This window comes from Schistocerca americana, chromosome 5 (assembly GCF_021461395.2).
Source record: "Schistocerca americana isolate TAMUIC-IGC-003095 chromosome 5, iqSchAmer2.1, whole genome shotgun sequence".
In the NCBI taxonomy this organism is placed as follows: Eukaryota; Metazoa; Arthropoda; class Insecta; order Orthoptera; family Acrididae; genus Schistocerca; species Schistocerca americana.
Genome location: NC_060123.1, coordinates 21741375 through 21764571, shown reverse-complemented (window position 1 = coordinate 21764571; position 23197 = coordinate 21741375). Strand labels below are relative to the sequence as shown.

At 40.9% G+C, this 23197-nt stretch overlaps 1 protein-coding gene and 1 pseudogene across 12 annotated transcripts in view; both read left to right on the top strand.

Annotated features, from left to right (window-relative positions):
* Positions 1-23197, top strand: part of LOC124615292 (voltage-dependent L-type calcium channel subunit beta-1) — a 720562-nt gene that overhangs the window by 79012 nt on the left and 618353 nt on the right. Inside the window, exon 1 of one of the 12 annotated variants that reach the window (XM_047143072.1) lies at positions 7366-7435. The exons of 10 other annotated variants lie outside the window; for them this stretch is intronic. In XM_047143072.1, coding sequence (XP_046999028.1) covers positions 7385-7435 — 51 coding nt within the window. In that variant the 5' untranslated portion in view covers positions 7366-7384. Of the gene's footprint in view, positions 1-7365; positions 7436-23197 lie in introns of those variants that run through there. One more of the 12 variants, XM_047143074.1, reaches the window with a different exon arrangement.
* Positions 1044-1161, top strand: LOC124616988 (annotated as a pseudogene).

Genomic DNA, 23197 nt, shown 5'->3' with positions numbered 1-23197 from the left:
TGCGTGCTGGCCCTCTGGCCCTACACGAAATTAGGCAGGTGTACCAGTTTCTTTGGCTCTTCAGTGAATAACGGTTACAGAATAGATACGTGTCACAAGTTTGGACTCTCGCTGGTTCCTGTATAGCGCCCTGGCGTGCTTTCTTGTGGTTATATTCAAGTTTTTGTGCTGTTGTAGTTTGTAAGAAATTTACGTATGGTGCTCACTTTTGTATTTGCACCTATAATCGTTTCACGGAAAAGCTTACTTCCCTGATGCCTATGTTTACAATGGGTTTTCACTCTCGGAAATCAAAGGTAATAGCCACATTACTAAGATCGTATTACTACACAGTCGTCCGCAAATTGAGGACTGTTTATTTCTCTTTTCCTTCATCTTCCTCCAAAACCTTTTCATTTTGGCAGAATGTGTTTTTTTCCCTCTCATCTGACCAATTGACACCAGTTCTTCTTAAGTTTGTTTTAGCTTCCCGTAAATCTTTGAATTTTTTGATTTATAGTCGGAATTTGTCTCTGTTCAGTAAGGTTTCCTATTTAATCTGCTTTTTAAAGTCATTTTTTGTCTTGCTCCCCACTCATTTTCTTTGTCTGTTTTCATATTTGGATGATTTTGGTTAATCGGTCTTCCTTCACCCTCTCTCGACGTCCGTAGAGTGTAGCACGTCTTTTCCTGATCTCGTCTGTTATTTTAGGATAGAGTGAGTATATTTCCTTATTTGGTCTCAAAACCCATTTGCCATCTTTGTTCTTTCTTGGACCTAACATTTTTCGTAGGATGCTTCTTTCTGGCGTTTGAAAATCTTGTAATATCTTTTTGCATCCGTGTACGAGTAGTGTTTACGACCCATATAGGACTTCGTATTTTACGACTGTTCTATAATGCCTGTATTTAAAATTTTCAGAAAATCATTTTCTTATTCTGCAGATTCCCTACTTTTAAGTATGCCCTGTTATTTTTTCAGTCCTAATTTTAACTGCTTCTTTTTCACTTTATATGTTTATATTTTAATCCAGATCTTTAAAGTTGTGTGTTTTCTAGACGTTGCCAACGACCTTGCCGCAGTGGTAACACCGGTTCCCGTCAGATCACCGAAGTTAAGCGCTGTCGGGCTGGGCTAGCACTTGGATGGGTGACCATCCGGTCTGTCGAGCGCTGTTGGCAAGCGGAGTGCATTCAGCCCTTGTGAGACAAACTGAGGAGCTACTTAAATGAGAAGTAGCGGCTCCGGTCTCGGAAACTGACATACGGCCGAGAGAGCGGTGTGCTGACCACATGCCCATCCATATCCGCTTCCAGTGACGTCTATGAGCTGAGGATGACACGGCAGCCGGTCGATACCGTTGGGCTTTCAAGACCTGTTCGAGAGGAGTGTAGTTTAGTTTTTTTCTACATGTTGTCGTACTTAGTTTTTAAAATTGTAGGTGAGGTACTTTCACTGGTCATGTACTGTCTCTTTTAAAGCGGTATTTTTTTTAAATTTATTTCGTATAAAAAATTTAATATAATTAATATTGTAGGATCACTTAAAATGGTAGGATAGCTGTAACGACAATTGTTGTATGCAAATAACACGTTAATAAAGTAGATGTGTAGCAGAATTTTGGAAAAAATATATACTACCTCATTCAACAACCTGATGTATGCGTAGGTCCCGTCTGAAAAGAAACTTTTGAAATCACTAACAAGTGAGTTCGAATAACGAACGAATAGACGTTTTCACGTCCAAAAATCGTTACCGGAAGTTTGCGCTCTCTGAGAGAAGTAAATACACTCAAAAAAGTGCTCATCCAATACATGGATTTTCGTTTAAGGATGTGCAGTTAGAGAAAAATTGTCAGAGTGAAGTACAGCAGGGATATATATTTGTTTATTAATCAGTGAAAAGGAGAATACAAAGAGGAAACAGTTTTTTATATTTATATAAACGTAGTTGAACACCCAATGTAAAGACTGACAATTTAGAATGCAAAATAAGTATTCGTCTGGAATACTGAAAATGACACTCGGAACATGGAATGTTGTAGTTAGTACTTAGTAGTCCTTCCTTTCGTCTTTATAATCTCATGCATTCTCCTAGGCACGGATTTCATCAGAGACTCTATTCTCTGCACTGTAATTTTACGCTTTTCTTCTAATAGAGCGTTCTTTATATCATTGCTATTGGATATCTAATGTTTTCTCATGTTTTGTAGAGTACATTCCACAAATTTTCTATTGGATCCTTGTTTGGGGCGAGAGCTATATGTTTTGGATCTTTATCTTGTGTGAAAATATATCCCCAGAAAGATCCATTTTATTCACACTTCTTAACGTATATGATTTTGGGATTTTTATGTAAGTCTTGTGGTCCATGAATCCATTAACAAAACGCAAATTTCGGACATAATTTGTACTCGTGCAACCCCAAACAAGTACTGAACCTCCTTCATGTTTAACTGAGCCTATTATATTTCTCTATTCAAGTTCACATTTCTTTATTTTCCACAGTGTTGGCTGCATATTTGACTTAAACACCTCGGATCACTCTCGTCAGTAAATACAACCTTCCTCTAGAAATAAAACCCATGTGATTTATGTTCTCTTGAAAATGCAACTCTCGCTTCTTTCTTTTGATTTCACTGAAATACGGTTTTCTACGTATTGTTCGGCCTCCAAATCCAGCTTCATAAAGCACATTTCTTATAGTCTATACTGAAACAGACTTTCCTGTATGCATTCGAACTTCAGTAGCAAGTTTTGGAGCGATTCGTTTTTTAAGTTTTCTTGACTTTTCTAACGAGCTGTTGTTTTTTCATGTCGGATAGAACAGCAGGCGACTGCCTCGTGGTTGGTTTTCGTAAATTTGGCTCTGATTAAGCGTGTAGACAATAGCGTTTAATGTACTGGTAGGTATACCAATGCTTTCTCCAATTTCTTGAAAAGGTTTCCTTTTTCGAAACAACCTTACGCAGATTTTTCTTTCGTCTTTTGTAGTTTTTGCAACGGCCTTTCCGCAGTGGATACACCGGTTCCCGTCAGATCACCGAAGTTAAGCGCTGTCGGGGGTGTCCGGCTCTTGGGTGGGTGACCATCCAGGCTGCCATGCGCTATTGCCATTTTTCGGGGCGCACATAGCCTCGTGACACCAGTTGAGGAGCTACTCGACCGAACAGTAGCGGCTCCGATCAAAGAAAACCATCATAACGACCGGGAGAGCGGAGTGCTGACCCCACGCCCCTCCTATCCGCATTCTCATCTGAGGATGACACGGTGGTCGGATGGTCGCGATGGGTCCCTTGTGCCCTGCAAACGGAATGCTTGAGTGCTTTTTTGTAGTTTCGCGATGTTTTCGATCCACATTATTCAAATGCCACTCAACGGGCTATGAAAATGGAGAGGCAACTATCCACTGTAGTGGATGAAACACAGCTGCATAATATGGATGCGTGGTGTCTTTCCTTTCGGACGGACACCATACGGAATCCACTGCTGCGGTACGTATCACGTAAACTGAAGGCGGAGGTGGGAGAAAGGAAAGGAATTAGTGATGTCAGCTGCATCGGAATTTTATGTGGAATCAGCGGCGGTGAGTAAAAATACGTGCCAAACCAGGACTCGAATACGGGATCTTATGCTTACCAGTTAGTTGCGTTAACCACAGTACTTTTCGGACAGGGTGTTTATCGACATTGTGCGGACTATCTCGACACACCTCCATCGAGCGCTACCTGTGGGCAGCTCCTCTCCACGCCGTATATGCTCGCCATTTTAAGATTCCTGCAAGAGGCCGAATGCAATTTTGCACCTGCACTGGAGGTGGTGGATTCATGGCCCGTCGCGGCGAAATAACTATATGAATGGGTGACGTCTGTTCTTTCGGACAATGATTCATCTCGATGGGCCATGAATCCACCACCTTGAGTGGGGATGCACAATTATGTCCGTGATCCTGTGGTAATCTCAAAGTAGCAAGCATGGAGGACGTGGATGTGTGGGCGGATAGGTGGCAGTCGATGGAAGTGTGGCGCGGCTGGGATGCGTGCCGAAATAGTCTGTGAAATTGAGATAAATACTGTGTCCGGATGGAGCAGTGCTTAACGCAGCTGCCTAGTAAGCAGGTAATTCCAGGTTCGAGACCTGGTGCGGCACACATTTTTACTCATCACTGCTGATTTTGCGTAAATTCTCAGCCCAGCTGACATCGATAATTCCTTCCCCTTTCCTCTCCTTTCTCCCTCCTTCACCTTAAATTTACACAGCCGGATAAGGAAAGGGAGAGAGGTGTGTGTCGGTGAGATACCGTACCCGGGATCTTGTTTACTAGATGAAAAGTTGTTGGAGATCGGTTGGGACATGATTTAAAATATCGTGGTTTTTTTGAACCTATGCTGGGACTCGAATCTGAGCCAGCTGCTCACGAGACAGATGTACTTTCACTGATCTCTACGCCGTCATGGCACAGTGGCTTCGCACAACTGTACGGACTATCCTAGCATACCTCTTCTTCAACCCAAATTCCCATTTGCACATCAGACCACTGTTTGTGTTTAGGGGGGAATACCAAGTGGGTTGAGACGTGAATGGGAATTTGGACTGAGGTGGTGGGGGTGTACATTGCGGTCATGTGTGCAGTTGTGGAAAGCCAGTGTGCCAGGATGGGGTAGTGGTTAGTGCACTTGTTTAGTGAGCAGATGACCCGAGTGAATCCCAGTCTTGGTGCAAATTTCATTCATCGCCTCAGTTTACATATATACATCATATGTGTTTGAGACTTGGAAAGGTCTCTGGAATCATACAGTTTCATTTCATTAAAGCACCTATACCTGGTTTCAGGCAGGGTCCACCGATCATTCGATGCTGAGGTGATATTCCAATACAGCTGGAAAGGTTCTGCAGTGCTGGAATGAGATTTTCAGTCTTCAGCGGAATGTGCGCCGATATGGAACTTCCTGGAAGATTAAAACTGTGTCCCGGCCCGAGACTCGAACTCGGGACCTTTGCCTTTCGCGGGCAAGTGCTCTAACAACTGAGCTACCCAAGCACGACTCACGACTCGTCTCCTACCTTCCGGACTTCACAGAAGCTGTTCTGCGAACCTTGCAGAACTAGCACTTCTGGAAGAAAGGATACTGCTGAGACATGGCTTAGCCACAGCCTGGGGAATGTTTCCAGAGTGAGAGCTTCTGTGAAGTTTGGAAGGTCGGAGAAGAGGTACTGGCAGAATTGAAGCTGTGAGGACGGGTCGTGAGTCGTGCTTGGGTAGCTCAGTTGGTAGAGCACTTTCCCGCGAAAGGCAAAGGTCCCGAGTTCGAGTCTCGGTCGGGACACAGTTTTAATCTGCCAGGAAGTTTCTGCAACGCTGTATGAGTTTAAGGGGGTGTAGGAAGTGAGGTGAGGTGTGAATGGGACTAGGGAGTATACTGTGCAAAGCTGCTGTGCCAGGATGGCGTAGTTGTGAACGCATCTGCCTAGTCAGCTGGAAACCTGGGTTCGAGTCCCAGCCTCTGTAGGAATCAGCATGGGTTTCGAAAAAGACGATCGTGTGAAACCCAGCTCGCGCTATACGTCCACGAGACTCAGAGGGCCATAGACACGGGTTCACAGGTAGATGCCGTTTTTCTTGACTTCCGCAAGGCGTTCGATGCAGTTCCCCACAGTGGTTTAATGAACAAAGTAAGAGCATATGGACTATCAGACCAATTGCGTGATTACATTGATGAGTTCCTAGATAACGGAACGCAGCTTGTCATTCTCAATGGAGAGAAGTCTTCAGAAGTAAGAGTGATTTCGGGTGTGCCGCAGGGGAGTGTCATAGGACCGTTGCTATTCACAATATACATAAATGATCTTGTGGATGACATCGGAAGTTCACTGAGGCTTTTTGCGGATGATGCTGTAGTATATCGAGAGGTTGTAACAATGGAAAATTGTACTGAAATGCAGGAGGATCTGCAGCGAATTGACGGATGGTGCAGGGAATGGCAATTGAATCTCAATGTAGACAACTGTAATGTGCTGCGAATACATAGAAAGAAAGACCCGTTATCATTTAGCTACAATGTAGCAGGTCAGAAACTGTAAGCAGTTAATTCCATAAATTATCTGGGAGTACGTATTAGGAGTGGTTTAAAATGGAATGACAGTATAAAATTAATCGTCGGTAAAGCAGATGCCAGACTGAGATTCATTGGAAGAATCCTAAGAAAATGCAGTCCGAAAACAAAGAAAGTAGGTTACAGTACACTTGTACGCCCACTGCTTGAATATTGCTCACCAGTGTGGGATTCCTACCAGATAGGGTTGATAGAAGAGATAGAGAATATCCAACGGAGAGCAACGCGCTTCGTTACAGGATCATTTAGTAATCGCGAAAGCGTTACGGAGATGATAGATATACTCCAGTGGAAGACTCTGCAGGAGAGACGCTCAGTAGCTAGGTACGGGCTTTTGTTACCTTCTCGAGAACATACCTTGACCGAAGAGTCAAGCAGTATATTGCTCCCTCCTACGTATATCTCGCGAAGAGACCATGAGGATAAAATCAGAGAGATTAGAGCCCACACAGAGGCATACCGACAATCCTTCTTTCCACGAACAATACGAGACTGGAATAGAAGGGAGAACCGATAGAGGTACTCAGGGTACCCTCCGCCACACACCGTCAGGTGGCTTGCGGAGTATGGATGTAGATGTAGATGAGGAATATTGATTTATCGCTTCAATGTACATACGGACATCATAGATGCCTGGGACTCGAAAGCGTCTCTGGAATCGTGTAGTGTCATTTGAACGAGGATTTATTCACTAATTAAGCTGGATATGAACCCAAAATATCCTTTTGTTTCTAATTGAAGATATTAACCGATGTAGGGAAATAGTTACCGTCGATTTTTTTGTAATTGTGGTTGTTGTATTGTATGCGCTATGGTCTGACGAATACTATCTGGAGTGACCGTAGCGAGTTTAGTGACCTGCGAGGTGTCGTGACTGGGGTGGGGGAGGGGGAGGGTGTGGGAGACACACCCGCGGCTCTGGGGAGGCGCCGGCTCCGGTGCGGAAAGACACCACAGTGAGCGGCGGCTGGGCTCGCGGTCGATAGCCGGGCATGCGCGGCGCGGCGGCGTTGCGCGGTCAGCTGGCGGCGGCGTCGGCGGCGGCGTCGCGGCGGTAGTCGGGCCAGTGCAGAGGAGGGAGCGGCGCGGCCGTGCGACGCTGCGCTGCGCCACGCCACCCGGAGCGCCGCCGCCCGCCCGCCGCCACGACGCCGGCCCCGGGCCCGGCGGTGGCGCGCGCCGCCCCCGGGCTCCCGTCCTGACGCCGCCGGCGCCGGCGCCGCCGCCGCTGCCGCCGCCGCCGCCGGCACATGGTGCAGCGCCGCCCCCCCACGGCGCCGACATGTCGTAACATGATAGGCTACGGCCAGTGCAACCAGGGGTACAACAAGCTCTTCACTCAGGTACTGCGCCCCCGCCGCCGCCTCCGCCTCCACTCTAGCTGCCTGCCTGCCTGCTCTCACGCCTCCTCTCTCTCTCTCTCTCTCTCGCACGCACACACACACCCTTTACCCTCCTGGACTGCGTACACTGTGCTAGGCATCTCCACCCGTTGAACGTCAAGCCACCACGTCATCCGACCACGACTGTAAACACGGCCACGTGATCCACTTTACTATCTGTCACGTGCCGTTCAGTCACCTTTCTCCCGCTACCCGTTCCAACCTACATCCCAACCATCTATTAGATTCATTATGTCAGTTACTCTAAGTGGGACCACTAATTCTGCATAATTCGCGAGATTTTTATTTACGCTCTCGCGTTTCTCCAGTTGCACATTCATCGCCAGGATGGCATTAGTTATTCTCGCTTCTGTTGTTAATATGACGGACGCGCTATTTCGGGCAACGGTGTGTGAGGTGGTCAGCAAATTACGTTCCAGCTTGGACTGACGATAATAAACCAGCCTACCCACAACAACGGTCAAGGCGACACAAATAATATTTGCATAAAATACTTATGTAATGTCAGTCACCTAGGTGCAAACCTGCTTTCTAACCCGCTATTTCATCCACTATTGCCTGTGTTGACACGACTGCAGCATTTAGCCTCGATGAAAATTTCGCAATTTGTATACCAGTTACCAGATTTTCTTTCATGCATTGCGCATTTCTACGGCTGCACCATAATAGACCGAGAGCTATTTTTATTATTTTTTCCTGACTGTTCTTACCAAGAAGAGCTGGGAGCTTTCTTTGCAACAGCGTGTTAGGTGGCCAGGATATCACATTACATCGTGCACTGCTAAAAATAAGCTGTCATTGCTGTGATGGTTTCGGGTGACCTACGTCTAGGTTACAAGCGCCTGCAAATGTTGCACTTGGACAAGTGCATTTAAAAGTACAATAATAGAAGCTTACTTACCCATTCACTAAAATAACACTATTAGACAAGTGCATTTAAAAGTACTATAATAGAACCTTACTTACCCATTCATTAAAATAACACTATTAGACAAGTGCATTTAAAAGTACTATAATAGAACCTTACTTGCCCATTCACTAAAATAACACTATTAGACAAGTGCATTTAAAAGTACAATAATAGAACCTTACTTACCCATTCATTAAAATAACACTATTAGACAAGTGCATTTAAAAGTACTATAATAGAACCTTACTTGCCCATTCACTAAAATAACACTATTAGACAAGTGCATTTAAAAGTACAATAATAGAACCTTACTTACCCATTCATTAAAATAACACTATTAGACAAGTGCATTTAAAAGTACTATAATAGAACCTTACTTACCCATTCACTAAAATAACACTATTAGACAAGTGCATTTAAAAGTACTATAATAGAACCTTACTTACCCATTCACTAAAATAACACTATTAGACAAGTGCATTTAAAAGTACAATAATAGAACCTTACTTACCCATTCACTAAAATAACACTATTAGACAAGTGCATTTAAAAGTACTATAATAGAACCTTACTTGCCCATTCATTAAAATAACACTATTAGACAAGTGCATTTAAAAGTACTATAATAGAACCTTACTTGCCCATTCATTAAAATAACACTATTAGACAAGTGCATTTAAAAGTACAATAATAGAACCTTACTTACCCATTCATTAAAATAACACTATTAGACAAGTGCATTTAAAAGTACTATAATAGAACCTTACTTGCCCATTCACTAAAATAACACTATTAGACAAGTGCATTTAAAAGTACAATAATAGAACCTTACTTACCCATTCATTAAAATAACACTATTAGACAAGTGCATTTAAAAGTACTATAATAGAACCTTACTTACCCATTCACTAAAATAACACTATTAGACAAGTGCATTTAAAAGTACTATAATAGAACCTTACTTGCCCATTCATTAAAATAACACTATTAGACAAGTGCATTTAAAAGTACAATAATAGAACCTTACTTACCCATTCATTAAAATAACACTATTAGACAAGTGCATTTAAAAGTACTATAATAGAACCTTACTTGCCCATTCACTAAAATAACACTATTAGACAAGTGCATTTAAAAGTACAATAATAGAACCTTACTTACCCATTCATTAAAATAACACTATTAGACAAGTGCATTTAAAAGTACTATAATAGAACCTTACTTGCCCATTCATTAAAATAACACTATTAGACAAGTGCATTTAAAAGTACAATAATAGAACCTTACTTACCCATTCATTAAAATAACACTATTAGACAAGTGCATTTAAAAGTACTATAATAGAACCTTACTTGCCCATTCATTAAAATAACACTATTAGACAAGTGCATTTAAAAGTACAATAATAGAACCTTACTTACCCAAGTGCATTTAAAAGTACTATAATAGAACCTTACTTGCCCATTCATTAAAATAACACTATTAGACAAGTGCATTTAAAAGTACAATAATAGAACCTTACTTACCCATTCATTAAAATAACACTATTAGACAAGTGCATTTAAAAGTACTATAATAGAACCTTAAAATAACACTATTAGACAAGTGCATTTAAAAGTACTATAATAGAACCTTACTTACCCATTCACTAAAATAACACTATTAGACAAGTGCATTTAAAAGTACTATAATAGAACCTTACTTACCCATTCACTAAAATAACACTATTAGACAAGTGCATTTAAAAGTACAATAATAGAACCTTACTTACCCATTCACTAAAATAACACTATTAGACAAGTGCATTTAAAAGTACTATAATAGAACCTTACTTGCCCATTCATTAAAATAACACTATTAGACAAGTGCATTTAAAAGTACAACAATAGAACCTTACTTACCCATTCATTAAAATAACACTATTAGACAAGTGCATTTAAAAGTACAACAATAGAACCTTACTTACCCATTCATTAAAATAACACTATTAGACAAGTGCATTTAAAAGTACTATAATAGAACCTTACTTACCCATTCACTAAAATAACACTATTAGACAAGTGCATTTAAAAGTACTATAATAGAACCTTACTTACCCATTCACTAAAATAACACTATTAGACAAGTGCATTTAAAAGTACTATAATAGAACCTTACTTACCCATTCACTAAAATAACACTATTAGACAAGTGCATTTAAAAGTACTATAATAGAACCTTACTTACCCATTCACTAAAATAACACTATTAGACAAGTGCATTTAAAAGTACTATAATAGAACCTTACTTACCCATTCACTAAAATAACACTATTAGACAAGTGCATTTAAAAGTACTATAATAGAACCTTACTTACCCATTCACTAAAATAACACTATTAGACAAGTGCATTTAAAAGTACTATAATAGAACCTTACTTACCCATTCACTAAAATAACACTATTAGACAAGTGCATTTAAAAGTACTATAATAGAACCTTACTTACCCATTCACTAAAATAACACTATTAGACAAGTGCATTTAAAAGTACTATAATAGAACCTTACTTACCCATTCACTAAAATAACACTATTAGACAAGTGCATTTAAAAGTACTATAATAGAACCTTACTTACCCATTCACTAAAATAACACTATTAGACAAGTGCATTTAAAAGTACTATAATAGAACCTTACTTACCCATTCACTAAAATAACACTATTAGACAAGTGCATTTAAAAGTACTATAATAGAACCTTACTTACCCATTCACTAAAATAACACTATTAGACAAGTGCATTTAAAAGTACTATAATAGAACCTTACTTACCCATTCACTAAAATAACACTATTAGACAAGTGCATTTAAAAGTACAATAATAGAACCTTACTTACCCATTCACTAAAATAACACTATTAGACAAGTGCATTTAAAAGTACAATAATAGAACCTTACTTACCCATTCACTAAAATAACACTATTAGACAAGTGCATTTAAAAGTACAATAATAGAACCTTTCTTACACATTCATTAAAATAATACTATTAGACATAAGGCTAAATGATTTTCAAGCAAAGATCCTATAATAAGAAAAAAGCCTTAAAAGTGAGGCCGGTTGAACACTATCAAACAAGTAAAGGAACCGGGCTTCCTGACGAACAACCTCAATGTTTAAAGAGTCTGTATTAATCAAAAGACAAAAATATGTAAAACATAAGTAGCGAAATGAAACTTGGTTAAATTTTTTTCTCCAATGCCTATGGCTGGCTAGCAACTGCTATAAAAACGGTAAAGAGTCTGTCTCTTCTATTCCAGTAAAAGACCTATGCCCTAGTATCTTCGGGAATATTCCCGTAACCGCACAGAATTTTAAAATCCTTCTCACACTCGTCCAAGCGTCGTCTAAGACAGAGGACAAGCCAGTAGGCACTTGCAGGGCTTGTCTTATGTCAGCAGATGAAGTACAGTTGACTAAAACGCGTCGCACTCTGTGTGCGACATTGCAAGCGCTGCACGTTGGCAGCTCCTCTCGCTGGAGGAGAGCCCACGAGTCAGGGGAGGGTCTCATGTTAGTAACATTAACCACGACACCAGTGAGTGTGATGCAAAGAATACTTCTACACAAGAAGTACTTACTGTGCGAGAACCACTAGGTCTGTTCTGATGCTTTTTGGCTACACACTAGCTAATATTCGAAAATCCTCATCAGATGGCAGGACTATTCCTGTACCTCCAGTACATATGAGACAGAGCATAATGCACTAGCAGCTGCTAGAAGTCGCCAATGCCTGCCATTAAGAGCTCTCGTTTAAAAACTGCTTTCCATCTGACGATGACAGCATAGCCGTGAATGCCGCATATATTGCAATATTTTCAACCTACACTCTACTGACTGTGATGAGCATACCATATCCCTTTAGATCTTTTTTACTATAACACGTCTAACGTCCTTATTACATCCCCTCGTCACGTTCTAACTATTCTTTAGTTGTTGTTCAAAGTTTACTTTCCGCTTTCTGCCGACTATATTCTTGCGCAAGAACTCTGTGCTCCAATGGCTGACACAGAAAGTATCACAGTCTTCTTCTCCGAACGTTGTGTGTCCGTCTTTGAGGCGTAATGAAAACATGATTGAATAAATAAACGTAAATAAACGATAAAATCTACTTGCAAGTAGGGGAAGCATCATCCAATTGAAAACAACCCTGTTCGTGTGGAGTCCAAATAAAATCACAACCGCCATTTTATGTCTTGACGTTTGACGTATTTCAGGAGTTTATTTTCATTTTCAACTGCAGTAGGATCTAGAAGTGCATGAATTCGATGTTCGCGTGCACCATTGTTCTGGGTTTGTGTGCGGTCGTCCTTTATATCCTTCCTAGTACCGGCGAAAACAGCAAACTTCTTTATTTGGATGGTAACCTAGTTTGTGGCCGAAATCGTATTTTTATACTATGGGGTTTCTCTCTTCCATACCATTAACTGCAAACTTTCTCTCTCTCTCTTTCTTTCTTTCTTTCTTTCTTTCTCTCCCTCCCACTCCCTCCGTCCACGGTATTTTCACCTCAACTGGAAGAAGTAGTACAAAGATATTACATTGCTGTCGAAAGAACACGTACGCTTCCATTAATGCGACTTACGTAATTTGCATTGCTTGTATATGTAATATACACTATAAGAAAAACATTTGAAGAAAAAAGTTATGGTCATTGTATTCTCCTTGAAAACGGCTGAACTAAATTGCAGGACAACAGACACACATACATAGATAGAGAAATTTATTGTATATAACTTAACCAATGTAAAGATTTTCTTATTTTGAATCTACTATTTAAGACGTTCAACATATTTTATGATGCATAAAAGTAAATAAGTTTGTTTACAAAAATGCTTTGAAATCTTAAGCTGCAGACACCAGGCAGCTAGAACCTAACTTAAACATTCTTACATAACTGATGGAGCTCGAAGCGGTTGGAGCAGCCGTCCACTCTTTTATGACTTGGCTGCCCTCTGCATGCTGCAGCTGAGTCCCTTGTCGCTGTACACAGTCCGAGGTACCATCAGTCAGCATAACTGAAACGCATCTTTCAGCGTTCCTCTGCTTGTACCTCTTCCAACAACAGTCGACTACTGTAACTGTAAACGCAACCACGTGACCTGTGCTGCTAAATGGCGTGTGCTTCTCGGTAATTTACTTCCAATGGATTTCGCTGTAAATTAGTCTGCATTGAGTATCTGCTGTGTTTCTTTGTCGTTGTGTAACATATCCCCACACGGTTTACACACCAATCGTAACTGTCCCTTTATTCTTAACTACCTATTAATTTGTATGTAGTAGTTTTAACTCGCATTGTTTGGACTTGTTCTGTAACGGACATCAGGCGTCATGTTAACTAGCAGAGACTTAGAAAAAAGTATCATATATCTCACGACCACATAATCAAATGGCCGGGTTCACCCTTTGAGTGCTGTTACCAGAACCTATCATTACTATTGTTACACAAGTAACTCGTCATTATCGCATCTGAAATTAATTCCGGACAGTTGTTTAGGAGATCTACCGTTCAGAAAGCAATACACAGCTCGCTACAAATGACGCAAATCGTAAGCGACTGGATGATCGGAAGCGATCATAAACCTGATTACTGTGTGTGTAAACGATATTATACAACTCATCACGATGAGTCGTCCTAAACAGCCTCTTACGTTATTACTGAACTAGGCTTTATCTGATCCGCTACCATTCCTGTCTTTCCGTATTGTCCGTTTCTTCTGTCGTAATACAACACAATGTAAACTGGCAGACAATTATAGAAACCTGTGTACTATGTCTCTAAAATGCTTGCAATACCGCATGAAAAACGGATCTTGGGCTTGTTTATGTACTGTGTATTTCTAAATTAACATTGCATTAACTTGTGATTAGATGACGGGTCACAAGAAACTATTCACAAGGGGTTGGCTTCTGCGCTGCCCCTCTATCGTTATCCCGTCAGCTATCACCTCATTGACATTCACGTTCTGTCCCTGGTTTGCGTAATCGGTGCTTGGCCTCCACATCCAATGGTAGCGAAGCTGCTATGACGGCTTACCCGCAGCAGTAAACATTGCCACGTGACCAGCGACACAGAGACCCACTCGCCTGTACGTCAGTTACCCGGCAACCCTGGAGCGCAATCTACCTTCAATGAGTTACACGGTATAAAGCACTTAGCATTTAACAACTACTCCGTTTGGTTTGTGTAACGCATGTATGTACATTGTGTACTCTTGTAAAAAAGTCAAGCGATTCTACGCTCACTTACAAACCTCACGGATTTCAGTTTATCTGGTCTGCTGATGAAGCAGGAGAGATGGACAGTGAGTATGCGGACACTAGGAGATTTTTATTTTGTAGCATCGTACCTTCAGTCTTAACAAAACAAACAGAATAGCTTGACCAAATATTATATTAAGTTACATGTCTTGAAACAGCAGCATAAACTTTACCAACATAACTTACAAAAATTCTTTAATAATGCGATTTAAATAGAACTCGGTCCTATTTTCACATTACTTTAATATTCGTACACTTTCCAGAACTAAATATTTCAAGCAATTTTTTGTGAAAAGTATGTTTCAATATCTTATCTGGCAGTCATTCTGTTGCATTTCTTCTTTCAAACGCTGAGACATACTGCTAATATATATATCAAAATAGTCGGTACATAGACTGTCCCTTTCTTCTTTTAATCGATGCTTCGAAGTTTCTTCTGAAGATATTGGTCTTTTTCTGATACCTCACTCTAATTCTCCCACACATTCTCCATAGGCCTTGTGATTGTGGTGGTGGTTATAAGACTTTTGGGCGATATTCCAATAAATAATCATCAACAATGCGAGCCTCATGTTTCTGGTGATTGTATTCGTAACACTCAGACGTGTCTCATAACCCCATTTTTCTCAGCACTTTTGCGTAAATTGTTTAGCATGCTCGGATAGACATTTTTCCATAGTATTGTCGATGAACACTAATTCGTCCGGTCCCAATGTGGATGTACAGTCGGAGACAAGAAAGCTGCCACCTCCGTGCTTTACAGTCGCCTTAACAATTGTCGCTTTAAAGCCTTCATTCTTCCGCCACACCATTCTTCCGTCACCGAGCGAAAAATGTTAAATTTACTTTCGTTGGTAGAAATGATGTGCTTTTACAATGCTGCTTCCTTTGTAACAAACTCGCCCGCAAAGTCCAATCTTCACTTTAGATTCTGTTCATTCAAATACGGTTTTTCCGTAACCGTTCCTCCATTGTAGCAACTATCTTTCAGTGCTCTGCGAATCGTTTGAGGATGTACCTTCCTTCCAGTCTACCTTACTCACAGTCTCGTTTAGAATCTCACTTGTTACTATTGGTGCTCTGAGTGTAGGATGTTTGTTTATTTTTCGAATTAGATCCATCTTGTCACGTGCATGCAACTTCTTTGGTTGGCCCTTTTGAGGTACAGTCTTTACGGTACTCGTTTCGGAATCATCTGATACCTGCTACTGTACTCATGTTGAACATGACAGCAATTTGTCCATTTGATTTACATTTCGCATTACGAAAAATCACAAGTTGTCGTACATCAAACCTAGTATTAGTTTTGCGTGGCGTTGTACTGTCTTGATAGTCGATCGCGCTTATAAATAAATGCTGCCTTCTAACTCTTAAGTATACAAATTGGCCAGAACGATAAAACAAGTGCTATACTGCCAACTGTCCGAATATTAAAGTAACGTGAAAATCGAAAAGTGTTTCCATTAAATCATTTTATTTAACAATTGTAAGTTGAGTAACAACATTCATACTATTACTTACAGGACATCTACCTTCATATAATACTTTGTTATTTTTTATTTTTGTTTAATACACTTGTGATGATACAAAGCATAAAAAAATCTCGTAAGGTTCGAATATTACTGTTACTAACTGTAGCTTAAGATGATATTAATACGTTATACTGGGAGTTGATACGGTGCACTATATGCTGTTTTAATACTACATCCTTACACCGTTAGGGCAGACGTAACATGGAAAGTGTCTGCATGTAACGTTACCGATACACGTTAACTACTTTCTACGCTTTTATCGCCCGTTGGTAGAATCTTTGCTTGCATTCTGACAGTTTTTGTGCTGGAGTTTGCCATCTAATGTCACTCAGCAAATTGTATAATCATTCATTTTCCCTTACATTATTACCAACTTTATCTGCCCATGCAGGGACAGCTTAAGACCGTATTTTCATTGTAGGTAATAAATTTTGAAAAATATGAATAGCTGTGCACTTGAAGAAAAGCGTGTAACATTCTAGAATTTGAAGACCACCTTTACAGCGGGTATTCAACGAATTTTCTTAATTTCCTGGCATATTTTCCCTGTTTAAACATAAAACATAATAATGGGTCCTACCTACAGACTAAATGCAAGTCTGTATTGTTCTAAGTGCAGAAGTGTAGTCTTGCTACACACAGGCATTTGAGAAAGTTTCTTTCGTGTCGTACGGCTTCATCGAACTGAAATCTGAACTGGATTGAAAATGAATACAACCATTATCACAGGAATTATGAAACAGGCTTTAGAAATACTGTAACAATGCTGGTTTTTTGTGAACTTGTTTCCTGCCACGACGCGTTTCCGGATTATCCCATCATCTGATGACCTTAGTGTAAAACTATACAACACGACTTTGACATACCAGTCGTGTATTGTCAATTGAAGCTTAGGTCATTATCAGACGATGGAATAATCCCGTCATGACAAGAAACAAATTCACAAAAAACAGTGAATAGTTTTGAACAATTTTACGGCGTTTTTAAAGTCTGTTTCATAATTTATCATACTGGTACACCCGCCTGGATTTATAACCGCCAAGTAAGCAGCTCACTGTTGCAGACAATTAATACGGGTGTTCTGATAGTTCCTTTTCCTCCACAGAGAAGCGACAAATTAGTCACAAATTAGAGGTTGTGTCACGCCGTTGCCTTGCATTGCTCGGTGTGCGACAAGTAAGTTTTCCCCCTTGCAACATATCTTTCACCCCCCCACTTGCTCGGGTGGCTGGCCGCAGTGCCTCCGCAGTATGCGTCTGGCGCCGGCAGGGCTGTGTTGTGGCTCGTCCATGTTTACTGCCACTGTGCCCCGTGCCACGTCACCGCGTCGCCATGGCGATGCGATCCGTCGCCACGGCGGCACGCGCCACCGACGGGCCGCCACTAACCGCCTAACGGACTGTCGGGTCCCGGTGCGTGTTAAACCGGAACGCCGCCTCTGGTCCCAGCGTCCGGTCGAAAAACATTGGTATATTTTATGTTTAACTAACAACTAGTCGCATTTTAATTTTTTTATTAGACTACATGTGAAGAATATAATAATTCCAATCCCAAAGAAAGCAGGTGTTAACAGATGTGAAAATTACCGAACTATCAGTTTAATACGTCACAGCTGCAAAATACTAACGCGAATTCTTTACACACGACTGGAAAAACTGGTAGAAGCCGACCTCGGGGAAGATCAGCTTGGATTCCGTAGAAATGTTGGAACACGTGAGGCAATACTGACCCTACGACTTGTCTTAGAAGCTAGATTAAGGAAAGGCAAACCTACGTTTCTAGCATTTGTAGACTTAGAAAAAGCTTTTGACAATGTTGGCTGGAATACTCTCTCTCAAATTCTGAAGGTGGCTGGGGTAAAATACAGGGAGCGAAAAGCTATTTACAATTTGTACAGAAACCAGATGGCAGTTATAAGAGTCGAGGGGCATGAAAGGGAAGCAGCGGTTGGGAAGGGAGTGAGACAGGGTTGTAGTTTCTCCCCGATGCTATTCAATTTGTATATTGAGCAAGAAGTAAAGGAAACAAAAGAAAAATTCAGAGTACGTATTACAATCCATGGAGAGGAAATAAAAACGTTGAGGTTCGCCGATGACATTGTAATTCTGTCAGAGACAGCAAAGGATTTGGAAGAGCAGTTGAACGGAATGGACAGTGTCTTAAAACGAGGGTATAAGATCAACATCAACAAAAGCAAAACGAGGATAATGAAATGTAGTCAAATTAAGTCGGCTGACGCTGAGGGAATTAGATTAGGAAATGAGACACTTAAAGTCGTGAAGGAGTTTTGCTGTTTGGGGAGCAGAATAACTTATGATGGTCGAAGTAGAGAGGATATAAAATGTAGACTGGCAATGGCAAGGAAAGCGTTTCTGAAGAAGAGAAATTTAACATCGAGTATTGATTTAAGTGTTAGGAAGTCGTTTCTGAAAGTATTCGTATGGAGTGTAGCCATGTATGGAACTGAAACATAGACTATAAATAGTTTGGACAAGAAGAGAATAGAAGCTTTCGAAATGTGGTGCTACAGAAGAATGCTGAAGATTAGATGGGTAGATCACATAACTAATGAGGAGGTATTGAATAGAATTGGGGAGAAGAGGAGTTTGTGGCACAACTTGAAAAGGAAGGGCACCGGTTGGTAGGACATGTTGTGAGGCATCAAGGGATCACAAATTTAGCATTGGAGGGCAGCGTCGAGGGTAAAAATCGTAGAGGAAGACAAAGAGATGAATAGACTAAGCAGATTCAGGAGGATGTAGGTTGCAGTAGGTACTGGGAGATGAAGAAGCTTGCACAGGATAGAGTAGCATGGAGAGCTGCATCAGACCAGTCTCAGGACTGAAGACCACAACAACAACAGACTACATGTTTTGGGAAAGGTGACGAAAACAGGGATTAGCGACCACAAGGCAGTTGCTGCTAGGCTTAAAACCGTAAGGCCTACAACCATCAAAAACAAACACAAAGTACATCTTTTTAAAAAAAACAAAGCTGATAACAATGCTCTTAACATCTTTTTAAGAGACACTCTTCACTCCTTACGATCTGATCATGTAAGTGTAGAAAAGTTGTGGAATGTTTTCAAAGAGATAGTATCCACAGCAATTGAGAGATATGTACCACATAAAATAAGTGATGGTACTGATCCCCCATGGTACACAAAACGGGTCAGATCGTTGTTGCAGAAGCAACGAAAAAAAATTGCCAAATTTAAAAGAACGCAAAATCCTCAAGATTGGCAAAGTTTTACAGAAGTTAGAAATATGGCGCGTACTTCAATGCGAGATGCTTTTAATAATTTCCACAACGAAATTCGGTCTCGAAATTCTGGCAGAAAACCCAAAGAGATTCTGGTCATACATAAAGCACACCAGTGGCAAGACACAATCAATACTTTCACTGCGCAATAACAACGGTGAAGTCACTGATGACAGTGCCACTAAAGCAGTTATTTAACACTGTTTCCCGAAACTCCTTCACCAAAGAAGACGAAGCAAATATTCCTGAATTCCAATCAAGAACAAATGCCAAGATGACAAACATAGAAGTAGATATCATCGGTGTAACGAGGCAGCTTAAATCACTTAATAAAGGCAAGGCCTCCGGTCCAGATTGTGTATCAGTCAGGTTCCTCTGAGTATGCTGATAAAATAGCTCCATATTTCGCAATTATATACAACCACTCGCTCACAGAAAGATACCTACCTAAAGACTGGAAATTTGCTCAAGCCACACCAGTACCCAAAAAGGGAGGTAGGAGTAGTCCGCTGAATTACAGGCCTATATTACTAACGCCGATTTGCAGCAAGGTTTTAGAACATATACTGTATTCGAACATTACGAAGTACCTCGAAGGAAACGATTTATTGACATATAGTCAGCACGGATTCAGAAAATATCGTTCTTGTGAAACACAACTAGCTCTTTATACTCATGAAGTAATAAGTGCTATCGACAGGGGATGCCAAATTGATTCCATATCTTTAGATTTCCAGAAGGCTTTCGACACGGTTCCTCACAAACGTCTTCTAACCAAACTTCGTGCCTATGGAGTATCGCCTCAGTTGTGCGACTGGATTCGTGATTTCCTGACACAAAGGTCACAGTTAGTAGTAATAGAGGGAAAGTCATTGAGTAAAACAGAAGTAATATCCGGCGTTACCCAAGGAAGTGTTATAGGCACTCTATTGTTCCTGATCTATTATTAACGATATAGCAGACAATTTTGTAGCTGTCTTAGATTGTTTGCAGATGATGCTGTCATTTACCGTCTTGTAAAGTCATCAGATGATCAAAACGACTTGCAAAATGATTTAGATAAGATATCTGTATGGTGCGAAAAGTGGCGATTGATCCTGAATACGCGCCCGGGTTCCCGGGTTCCATTCCCGGCAGTGTCAGGGATTTTCTCTGCCTTGTGATGACTGGGTGTTGTGTGATGTCCTTAGGTTAGTTAGGCTTAAGTAGTTCTAAGTTCTAGGGGATTGATGACCATAGATGTTAAGTCCCATAGTGCTCAGAGCCATTTGAACCATTTGATTCTGAATAAAGAAAAGTGCGAAGTTACTCACATGAGTACTAAAAGAAATCAGCTAAATTTCGATTACGCGATAAGTCACACAAATCTGAGGGCTGTAAATTCAGCTGAATACTTGGGGATTACAATTCCAAATAACCTTAATTGGAACGATCACATAGATAATATTGTGGGTGGAGCAAACCAAAGACTGCGATTCATTGGCAGAACACTTAGAAGGTGCCACAGGTCTACCAAAGAGACTGCTTACACTATTCTTGTGCGCCCTATTCTGGAGTACTGCTGCGCGGTGTGGGATCCGCATCAGGTGGGACTGACGGATGACACTGAAAAAGTACAAAGAAGAGCAGCTCGTTTTGTATTTTCGCGAAATAGGGGAGATAGTGTCACACACATGATACGTGAACTGGAGTGGCAATCATTAAAACAAAGCTGTTTTTCGTTGCGACAGGATCTTCTCATGAAATTTCCGTCACCAGTTTTCTCCTCCGTTTGCGAAAACATTCTGTTAGCACCCACCTACGTGTGGAGAAATGATCATCACGATAAAATAAGAGAAATCAGGATTCGCACGGAAAAAGTTAAGTGCTCGTTTTTCCCGCGTGCCGTTCGAGAGTGGAACGGTAGAGAGACAGCTTGAAGGTGGTTCATTGAACCCTCTGACAGGCACTTTATTGTGAATAGCAGAGTAATCACGTAGGTGTAGGTGTATCCGTTGTTCAGGCATTTAGATGCGAGCATTCCAATTGACGTTGGTGGCATGTAGTCGTTGTATATTTGTAGTCAGTCCTTGTTACGAAGATCATATTCACGTAATCGTCAAGGGGCCCACACACGTTCAGTGCTATTGCAACATATTGACAGTGCGCTATTACACTGACTGTCTGAGATTGAGTACTGACGTATTGTCAGCACCGGAAATATTGACAGAGCATATTGATGGGCTCAAAAGTATTCTCTGGTTTGACAATATTTGCCGTTCAGTTGTTTGCCGTGTTTCGCGAAACAGCCGCAGGGCGCTATCGTGTGTCACGGAACTGTTGTTTACATTTGCCCTTCCTTACCTATCAGTCTTGAATCCAGATAGAAAGTTATGTAGAGAAATGAACGCACACATAATGTTTCAGATTACTGAATGCTGCAGGAGTAATTCTTATCTATGGAAACGAATGTCACCAAGTTAATTGGATAGGAAAAAAAAGACCTTGATGGGCATCAGCAGTTATCAGACATTTATCGTTTGAAATATCCGGAAGCGAAAATAGATATGAAAAGGTAAATGAATACATTGATAACAAATTTCCTCAAGGAGCTGAAAAAAGCGGATCATAGAGGCGCTCAGGTGCCGGAACGTCACGCATTTATCCACAGGAGTGCTGGATAAACAACGAGCTCGGTTTTCGATTTTTTCCCATTATCATCGCAGGTAATTTGTCGTATAGCTTCTATTAAATTATCTTTCGGGTCAGTAGTTCGCATTTCCGGCAACAGATTCACACGTGAAACGCCATTCCTTTTTTTAATCACTCACGAACCAATTTCGTCTATTTCAGTGTTTTCGGTTGTTTGTGTTTGCCAGCCAGTGCTGATATAGCTACGGCACATCTCCTGGATCGACACGTTATCTTCACGAAATCATACCACCAACTGACAATGATGACTACTATTGACGGTGTGAAGGTCACTAAAATATATTGACCGTTTGACATTATATTGTTGACAGTATTAATGTGAGTAAATACTGAACGTGTGAGGGTCCCTTTGTGATGTGAAATTTGTCAGCTGCACAAACAGATAACGTAGACCCTCGATAGTTCAGAGCACCTCAGAAAGTGTGGGCAACTGAGAGTTAGATTTAACGAAAGTTTCACTGATCAAGATGGAATCACGAAATAAGCGAAATAAGGGTATCCGGTACAAAAAAATGTTCAGTGGCCTCCAGCATTTTTGTGCAATGGCATATTCTATTGTGACCAAAGTCGAAAATACTTCATCGTCTACTTTAGTTACAATCATGTGTATGCACAACGTCTTTACTGACGATTTCAACTCTTATGGAGTCACCGACAACATCGGCTCCTCCTCCTCTTCTTCTTCTTCTCCTGCTCCCTAGATGGAGCACCTTGCCTGCCTTTCTTCCTCTGTCTCCCTTTCTTCTGTTTGTCCCTTAGATTTGTTGACCTTTGGAAGACGTTGGGGTTTTCTTCCCCAGGGTTCTGCACGGTAGGCTATCTCTGGTCTACAGTCACATAGACCTGTCTGTTCGAGAAAAACGTGGCTGATGACCTGTTAGCTGGGTCCTTTTAATCATCCAGCCAAACAACCTGCTTTCCACAGAATCGTTAAAATGTAAGAAATCATCAAATGACACATTACTAAACAGCTAACTCAGGAGCCGTGCTCTATCCCAGTTGCAAGTTT